Raw genomic sequence first — 9,528 nt, forward strand, 5'->3', positions numbered from 1 at the left:
CACTCTCACACTGACACACGAATAAAGAAGTGGGAAATGGTCGTATCCAGCTTTTTATTATTGATTTGGTGCAGAGTGGGGGCATCATCTGGAGAGATTGCTCCAGAACTTGGTGGCCTGGTGTGGCCCAAGGAGGTGCAGACAGGACACGTTCCCACCCCTGCCCATGGCCTGGAGGGAGTTGTAGTATTGCCAGCAGTGGCATCAGAAGTGAGGGAGAGATTCTGATCTCTCCCTGTACTACTACCCTACCCATGGTCTCTTCCCAGGGCTGCAGTTGTAGGGCTGAGGGGCTCTTCTGTATCCAAGGGGGTCATGAAGTAGTTTACTGTCCTTCACGGCAGAGGTGATGTCTACAAAGTGGGTGCAGACATCCAAGGCAGATGAGAAAGGAGCTGTGACATCTCTCAGCCACCTCTTTAGTCTCCATGATAACCTCAGAGCTGGCAACATCCACCTCCCTCTTGTCCCTCCTCATTCCCCATCTCCAAGTGCATTGTGGTGGCACACAGGAGAAAGGGAAAGGACCGAAATGATCCATCACTGGGTGGTGGCTTTCCTCCAGATCTGTCGCCAGGTGCTGGTGGGACTGTGGCTTACTGCTCAGGCTCTGGCTCATACTGCTTCTCTGTGGCAGTGTAGAAGTCCTCAAGGACTGACTGCAAGTACTCGAAGGTCGGGCGCTCCTCGGGCTTGCTGCGCCAGCACTTCAGCATGACACTGTAGAGTTCACCAGGGCACATGTCTGGACAGGGCATGCGGTAGCCACGCTCCAGGTTGCGAATCACTTCGGGGTTGGTCATCCCTGGAGGGAAACACAGCCCAGTAGGAGTTATTCAGGACTCTGAGGGAGAAGGCCAGTTCTCCCAGTACAGCATCACAGAATTATTAAGGTTGGGAAAGACCTCTGAGATCATCAAGTCCAACTCACATCCAGGCAGACCTGGAGAGGCGTGAGGGACTGTGATGGTTCCCATATCTGGAAACCATCCCTTCTTCAGAGTTGTGTTCTTGCTCTATCCTTCTGTCCCATCCCTTACTCCCCTCTATAAGTTTTGCTTAGCATAGCAAAACACCTGAGGCTCGTGGGAGCCTTAGAAAGGAAACCCAGCAAGGAGGGCCCCTCACAACAAGAAAGACATTGAAAAGTGTGTCCAGAGAAGGGAACAGAGCTGGGGAATGGTCTGGAACACAAGCCTGATGAGGAGTGACTGATGGAGCTCTGGAGGACTCAGCCTAGAGAAAAGGAGTCTCAGAAGGACTTTCTCACTTTCTACAACTTCCTGACAGGAGATGCAGCCAGGTAGGGGTTGGGTTCTGGTCCCAGGGAACAAGTGACAGGACAAGAGGAAACAGCATCAAGTTGCACCAGGGGAGGGTTAGATTAGATATTTGGAACTATTTCTTCACTGAAGGGGTTGTCCAGCCCTGGCACAGCCTGCCCAGAGAAATAGCTGAATCACAATCTCTGGAGAGATTTAAAAGCAGTGTAGATGTGGCACCTGGGGATGTGGGTGGCCTTGGCAGTGCTGGTGGAACGGTTGGACTCAATGATCTTTGAGGTCTCTTCTAACCTGGTTGTTTCTATGATGCTATGATTCTCTGATTCAAAGAGACAGGTGTGTGTGTCTGGGCACACCTGTACACACCTGGATATGTGCCTCCAAGCCTAAAGCAGCACTAGATGTATGAAGTCAATGCACACTCATTCCATAGTCACAGCACACTGTACCTGGGTAAGGGATCCTGCCGTAGGTTACAATCTCTGTCAGGAGGATTCCAAAAGACCACACATCAGATTTGATGGTGAAAACTCCGAAGTTAATGGCCTCTGGTGCTGTCCACTTGATGGGAAATTTGGCACCTGTGCAGAGGAAACAAAGGGAAATGGCATCTGGAGTTAGAGCATCTCCCTCATCTACCACAGGCGTGGCAAGCAGCTCCCCAGAACTGATCCATGGTTCCTGCAGGCTGTTGATTATGATTCCATGATTCTTCACAGGAGAAGTTCTCCAGCCTTTTCACAGAATCACAGAATCATTAAGGTTGGAAAAGACCTCTGAGATAATCAAGTCCAGCCTATGACCTAACACCACCATGCCAACTAGACCATGGCACTAAGTGCCACATCCAGTCTCTCCTGAAATACCTCCAGGGATCATGACTCCACCATCTCCCTCAGCAGTCCTTTCCAATGTCTAATCACCCTTTCTGTAAATAAATTCTTCCTGACGTCCAACCTGAACTTACACTGATGCAGCTTAAGACTTTGATAATCTTCATGACCTTCTCTGGACCTGCTCCAAGAGGTTCACATCTGTCTTATTTTGGAGATCCCAGAGCTGGATGAAGTATACAAGTACAATGTCTTGAGCAGCTTTATTAGAGGACAACAACAGTGGGATTTTATTCTGTATAAAAGTTCTTTGCCTTTAGCCAAGAAAGGTTGGACCAGATGATCCTTGAAGTCTCCTTCCAGCCTCGTATTCTATGGTTCCATGAAATCACTCACTGCAAGGGAACCGCTTTTAGCAAAAGTGCATTAAAAATACAGCTAACATAAATTCTGCAGTTCTTAAAGCTGCATATGTATATTTAAACCAAAATAAGCCCCATTTTATTTTGTCCACCAGGTTTTTGTCCACCCACTGTGAACAGCAATGACCGTAAGCTGCAACCTCAATTTAGCTAAGACAAAAAAAAGATAAGAAAACCAAGTGGGACCTGAATGTATTAGGCTGCAGAGGAAACCATACTTTTATTTCTAAACATCCTTTCAGGACTGAAAATCCAAATTCAGGGTGAGAAAGAAGTGCCTTAGTTATTGCACATCATGCTCTGACAAGTAGACTAACAAAATGCAATCCATGAAGTGAAAATTGTTCAAAGCAGATAGAGAAGCAGCTGTTATTCCAGAGTAAAGCTGGAAAAATGCGGATAGGAGCGGTTTTCCACAGGAAAAGTAGCTCCTTTGGGTATTGACAGAATTATACTGATTTCACTAAAGCTTCTCTTAAGGATAAAAATTGCCTTTAAAAATTGCAACAAAGTCACATAAGCCCTTCATGGCATTTTGCAAACTATGTTTAGGAGTTTTTACTACTTTGAAATAGTTTTGCATGTTGAAATGAGTATAATTTGTAGCATGAAGTGTTTTGGGACAGAAAGTTGGAAGAAAAGTGTCCTATCTTATAAAAAGACCCCCCAACAAACCAAAAATAATGAAATTTCCTTTCCTCAGACTATTTTTAGATGGAATTTTAGCTCATCCCAAATGTAGAGGAGAAAAGATTTCCAGAATTTGAAAATCTTCTGGTAAGTGCCTCTTGTGCCAAACTTCATTGTTTTATTTCAATCACTCCTGCTAGTTTCCCTGATGCTCTATAAAGTCTCTTTGTAATCAGAATGACTTGATCTCATATCTGACCTTAGAGTCAGGGTTCAATTCAGAGATGATCTTAGAGGTCTTTTCCAATCTAAATGATTCTGTGAGTCTGTGTTTTCTAGGCTGTCCCTCTGTAATGGAAAAGATAATCTAGTCTGGGCTCAGTTTCCCTGGGACACCTGGAAACTGTCCCAAGTTCCAGATTCATGGCTGAAACTCCCCTCTGCAGTGCCATGACTGACTTACACTGCTATTTCCTTCCCTTTGGACTGACTGGCTGTGCACGCATGGGTGCAGGTAGGAGGTTTCATTAGCACAAGTCAAACTTCTTCAGTAACCCAAGCTGAGATTGAGCAGAACTCCCCCAAACAGTGCCAAATTTTCTCCCATTTCCCTTTGCAAACCTCATTTGCTCTTTATTGTCCCCAAGTGCTATTGCCTCTCCTAAGACCAAATTTTTGGCTCTCTTCATTGCTCTGCCTCCTGCCTGGGCTCTGATCTCACACCGTCAGCACTGTTGCCCTGTGCCTCATCCCAGCACAGTATCTTGGCACTCCTGCATGGCAAGAGGAAGGGAGATGAGGACAATGTGTTGGTGAGGCAATGCTGGGAATGACACCCACCTTCTTGTGCCAAATATTCATTCTCGATGATCCTGGCCAGGCCAAAATCAGCAATTTTGCAGCAGAGTGTCTCTGAGACGAGGATGTTGGCAGCTCTCAAGTCACGGTGGATGAAGTTCATGCGCTCGATGTAGGCCATCCCCTCTGCCACCTAGGAGAAGAAGAAGAAGTCTGTCTTTATCATCAACTTCCCATGACAAGTTACGTGGCTGTTTCTTACCCACCTTTTAAAAACACAGCATGTGTATAGGGTTGCTCACATGTGCATGTGCATGAACATACATCTATGCTCCATGGATGGGTGGATGGACAGGTGGATCCATCCATAAATAGATATTGCCTATGTATATGTGCATATATTCAGCTCTACCAGCACACACCACTGAAAGCTTTGAGCAGACAAGTCAAGCAGAACAGAAATATCACTCTGTTTCACTCTGAAGTTACAGGTATGAGTTGCATCTGCAGTGAGATGCAGAAGGTTGAAGCAAACCTGAAACCACATCACTGGAGGCCCAGTTTCTGCCACAAGTCCCTCCTCTGTAGTGGGTTTTTTAATCATAAGCACTCCAGATGAAACATGTGAATTCAGAAAAGAAAAAAACCAGTAAGTCATAGAGTCACAGAATGGCTTGGGTTGGAAGGGAACTTTAAAGACCATCTAGTTCCCACCCCTGACATGGGCAGGGACACCTTCCACTAGACCAGGTTGCTCCAAGCCCCATCCAACCTGGCCTGGAACACTTCCAGGGATGGGGTAGCCACAGCTTCTCTGGGCAACCTGTGCCAGTGCCTCAGCACCCTCACAGGGAAGATTTTCTTCCCAATATCCCATCTAGCTCTGCCCTCTGACAGTGGGAAGCCATTCCCCCTTGTCCTGTCACTCCAGCCCCTTGTCCAAAGTCCCTCTCCAGATCTCTTAGAGCCCCTTTAGGGACTGGAAGGGGCTTTCAGGTCTCCCCATAGCCTTCTTTACTCCAGGCTGAATGAACACTCACAGCTCTCTACAATACAGTTCTGCCCTCCAATATCTACAGGATGCCTGAGATCTGAAGACCCAGATATCCCTAGAAATATGACTGGATAGAGATTATAACCCTGAGTAAATCCCTTATCCTGGGCATGTACTGCCTTCTTCAACCATCTCCATACTTTACTTTGGGAGGTTCTTGGTCCTGAGACCATCTCACAATATTTAGCTCCTTGGAGCAGGGAGGTTGTCATAGAATTAAAGGGTGATTTAGGTTGGAAGAGACCTCAAAAATTGTCTAGTTCCAACCCCTGCCATGGGCAGGGACACCTTCCACTAGACCATGTTTTTCCAAGCTCCATCCAGCCTGGCCTGGAACACTTCCAGGAATGGGGCAGCCACAGCTTCACCAGGCAACCTTTGTCAGTGCCTCACCACCCTCACAGGGAAGAATTTCTCCCTAACATCTAATCAAAGTGCCTGGCAAGTGCTGAGCCTCTATTAATGATAGCAGCAATCTGTTATTGATGAATTCTGAGAGACTGAAAAGAGAGATTGATGGAAAAAAAGAGATTGCTAGGCTGAGTCTCAGATTTGGCTTAGGCATTTTTGTGGGGGGGAGTGGATACATGCAGCCCCTGCTAGCAGTGGTTGGCACCTATTAAAGCTTTCATGTACCTGTGGGTGAGGGCAGAGCAATTTTCCACTCCAGACAGATTCACATCAGCAATTTTACTTATATGTGGTTTTAAACAGGATACTAACACATACTTTCCTATGCTGCATTTCTAACCTGTGTCAACACCCCTCGAGTGCAAGTGCTGTTTGCTGCAGTGGAAAATGGAAGAACTGATGTAATTTCCTGCCCTGATGTTAATGAGATAGTACCTGCTGATGGCCTGTTTCAGCCCAGAGTGTTTTCAAGTATTTACCTTCAAGACTGACCACAGGATCAAGTGCATCAACGCAGAGATTTCTAATTTTAGCTCTATCAGATGTCATTGGATTTAAAACTGCACTGGGGAGGGTTGGGTGCCTTTGGGCTGTGATGTCATCCCAAGACCACAGATAAACAGGTTATAAAATAGCTCAGCACACAGCCCTTTTCCTCCTCCTCCTCCCAGAGACACCCAGTGATGTTTGAATCCCTGCCCTGGGGAGGAGGTGTTGGGGTGGGAGGGGGAAGGATGAGATCTGTCCTTCCTATTGACACCCATGCCTCAGGGATGGGCTAAATCCTTCCTACTGACATGCTGTGAATTAATCCTGTGGGGTATTACACCATTGGGGTGTGGGGATTTGGTCTGTGTTCAGCTATCCTGGTCCTGGTGTGTGGTACAGTTTGCCCAGAGAGATGCTGGATGTCCCATCCCTGAAAAGATTCAAGGCCAGATTGGATGGGACTTGGAGCAACTTGGTCTAGTGGAAGGTGTCCCTGCTCCTGGCAGGGGGGTGGAACAAGGTGATCTTCCATGTCCTTTCCAACCCAAACCATTCTGTGATTCTATAATGTTGACCAACAGTTCTTGGTCACCCCCATGACTATGGCTGAGCATAGATTGCTCTGTCTGCATGTTTCCTCTTCCATAGAAGTGCATCAAGCCAATTCTGGGGAATGCTCCCACCAAACCCAAGGGCCCTGTGATATGGATAAATCTGGACCATTTCTCTTATCATCAGGAATTTTGAACAAAACACAGGTTGTAACTTTCAAGAGGAGTGGGAGAATGATATAGGGAGAGAGGAAAGTGAAGGAGAGGTAAGGAGAGAAGGAAGGAAGAAATTAAGAGAAAGATAATAAACAGGAAGGGTGCAGTTGGCCCCATAACCTCTCACAGACAACAAAGATAAAGCTGCAGATATGGAAGATTTATCAGTAGTGAAAAGGGAGGGCACAGAAAAATGTTCCTCTCCACCTTTCGTAGGGATGCAGAGGAATATCAGAATGACAGATGGGGACATGGCTTTAAAGTATTGAAATATTTTCATCCTGGTTGAAGCAAGAAGGAAAATCTATGATAAAACATTTGCTCAAATATTAATATTCTCCAGTTTTTAATAGTTTACAAAATAACTCTGTAGGATGACTGGAAGCAGCCAGCCAGCTGGCCTTTACATGTTGTTTCCTCAGGTTCGCTTATATGAGAGTGATCTTATGGATAAATCCCAGACCTTTATTTAGCTGTATTAACCTGATGCTTCATGTTTTGTTTCTCCCAATATTTCTTAATTAGCCTAATTCTGCTCTGGGTAAGCCAAGCAGCTGTCTAGGACCAAAGTGGAGTGATTTTGCCATTCTTATCCCTCATGTAGTTTCCTTAACTAACATGTTTGTATTTAGAGACACTTCTGGACTAAAATGTTGCTGCAGCTACAACTGTTAAGGCTGTAGCCTGGGGATGCTTAGATGGAAATAACCCTATAAAAGTAAAAGTTTGTCCTCATAAGGAGTAATATTCCCAGATTTGAGGGTCAGAACATCCTTTATGCCTCACGCTCAGAAGGGAAGAACTGGTAAAACCCAGAGAGACTCTGCATTGAAAGTCTCTTTGTTGAGCTTTTTTGTGCTTTTTGGTTAAAAGAGAAGCAAACCAAACCAGAAAAACAAAACTAATAAAAACAGACCAAAACAACACCAAAACAAACCCCCCAAAAAACAAGTCTCTAGCACTGCACTAAGCTCCCTGGGGGCTGTCCTGAGGACAGCAGAGATTGCTGAGCTGACATGCACATCAACACAACAAAGCTGAGAGAGAAACCATAAGAGAACACACCAGGAGTAGCTGTTTTTTTGCCACGAAATCATTGCCCTGACAGACTTCAGACTTGCAGGAATTTCACTGAGGTAATAAGAAATCTTGAGTCTGTTTGCCAGAGACTGTTGACTCACCTGAGCAGCTATATCAATGAGTTTGGGGAGATTCAGTTGGCTTCCTTCATCTGTCTTTAAGTAATCCAACAAAGATCCTGCAAAAGAGGAGAGACTGCTGGAACTCTTCTGCATTATTTCCCCTGGTGCTTCTAGGAATATAGTCAGCAAATCTGCCTGCATCCTAGAGAAAATCCAAGGACCCACAATGGGTGTCCACTGGAACATCTTCCATTAGGGAAGTCCCCAAACTCAGCTCTATTTCCCCTCTGTTTGGCACAGATCTCTTGCAAAGTGCTGAGCATTCATGACTCAAACCCTTATAGACAAAAGGGGCAAAAGAAAGGACAATTTCACTGTGAGGGGAGAAAATATCTGAAACAAACTTGCAGCAGGTACAATGGAGATGAGAACTTTAAATACTCTTCAAATGGAGCATCACCATCTTATGAAATAGCTTTTGAGACCTTTTTTTCATCACCAAGGAAGTCCCTTTCTGTATTAGAAACAAGGTTTGGGGTCACTTAGTCCTTCTGCTTTACAGATTTGGTACAAACCCCTCCTCCCCACCACTATTATGCATGGGAGTGCTGGCCACCTCATTGACCTGAGTTTACAGAAACCCAAGAAAGAACTCAGTGAGGGTCTTTACCATTGGCCATGTACTCTGTCACAATGTAGATGGGCTGCTTTGTGACCACTGCATATAACCGGACCAGTTTGTTATGCTGGAGCTTCTTCATCAAGTTTGCTTCTGCCAAGAAGGCATCAGGATCCATGCTGCCTTCCTTCATGGTCTTCACAGCCACCTTGATGTTGTTCTTGTAATAGCCTGGAGAGAGATTATGATGCTTTGAGGAATTTTGGACTGTCTGTAGGCTTTATCAGCCTGTGCAATAAGAAGCAGAAGAGCTCATGGATCAGGGAGCAGAAAAGAACTGCAACAACTTGAATCTCTCAGAAACACATGGTAAATCCCAGTGCCAGCAGGTATGAGAGGAGAAGGGAGACACAACTGTCAATCCATGTGGCTGCATCAGGGATGATCCCTGCTCTGGATGGTGGACACCCATGCAATGAACCCAACCTCACACAGTTCTCCCAGCCCTGCAAGACTCCTTCTGGGTGAAACCCCTGAAGTCTCCCATCAGCTGAGTTCTCAAATAATCCAAATGCCATCCAAAAAGGCAGGAGTCTGCAGTCAGGACTTCGACTCAACATAGTCCTGTCCACAATCACAATTGCTAAGGCAACCAGCAACCACAAAGAGGGCAGCAAAGGAAGCTGAGCTCACGCCACTTACTCTCCCAGTGATTAGCAGTGGACAGGAAGGCATAAGGGCTTCAGAAGTGGATGATAAAGTGGAACAGGGAAGCATAAAAAGTGGGGAAATGTCACCCAGGTACCCTGCTGTGTGTAACATAGGATACTACACCCATGCCCAGGATTCCCAGGAAGAATGTCAGCATGGCTCAGGAGAGAAAGCATATAGTTACTTCTACACCTATCACATGTATCCATGAAATTCACAATCCAATCCCATTTGTGAAATTCTTGCTCAGCCACTGATCTGTGCAAGCACAAGCTGTCCAGTCCTTCCCAGGATTACAGCATCTACTTCTCTGTGGGTACCCATAAACACGTGTCCATACTTAAGGATTCCCACTCCCAGAATAGTCTT

At 45.7% G+C, this 9,528-nt stretch overlaps 1 protein-coding gene across 1 annotated transcript in view; it reads right to left on the reverse strand.

The window, feature by feature from the left end:
- Nucleotides 1-596: 596 nt before the first annotated feature.
- Nucleotides 597-9,528, reverse strand: part of BLK (BLK proto-oncogene, Src family tyrosine kinase) — a 28,316-nt gene continuing 19,384 nt past the window's right edge. Inside the window, exons 8-12 of the mRNA XM_009070936.1 lie at nt 8,500-8,679; nt 7,869-7,945; nt 4,009-4,159; nt 1,733-1,864; nt 597-805 (exon numbers count right to left, since the gene is read on the reverse strand). Of these exons, the coding sequence (XP_009069184.1) occupies nt 597-805; nt 1,733-1,864; nt 4,009-4,159; nt 7,869-7,945; nt 8,500-8,679 (749 nt within the window). The remainder of the gene's footprint in view (nt 806-1,732; nt 1,865-4,008; nt 4,160-7,868; nt 7,946-8,499; nt 8,680-9,528) is intronic.

Source organism: Acanthisitta chloris, unplaced genomic scaffold, assembly GCF_000695815.1.
Source record: "Acanthisitta chloris isolate BGI_N310 unplaced genomic scaffold, ASM69581v1 scaffold5383, whole genome shotgun sequence".
NCBI lineage: Eukaryota > Metazoa > Chordata > Aves > Passeriformes > Acanthisittidae > Acanthisitta > Acanthisitta chloris.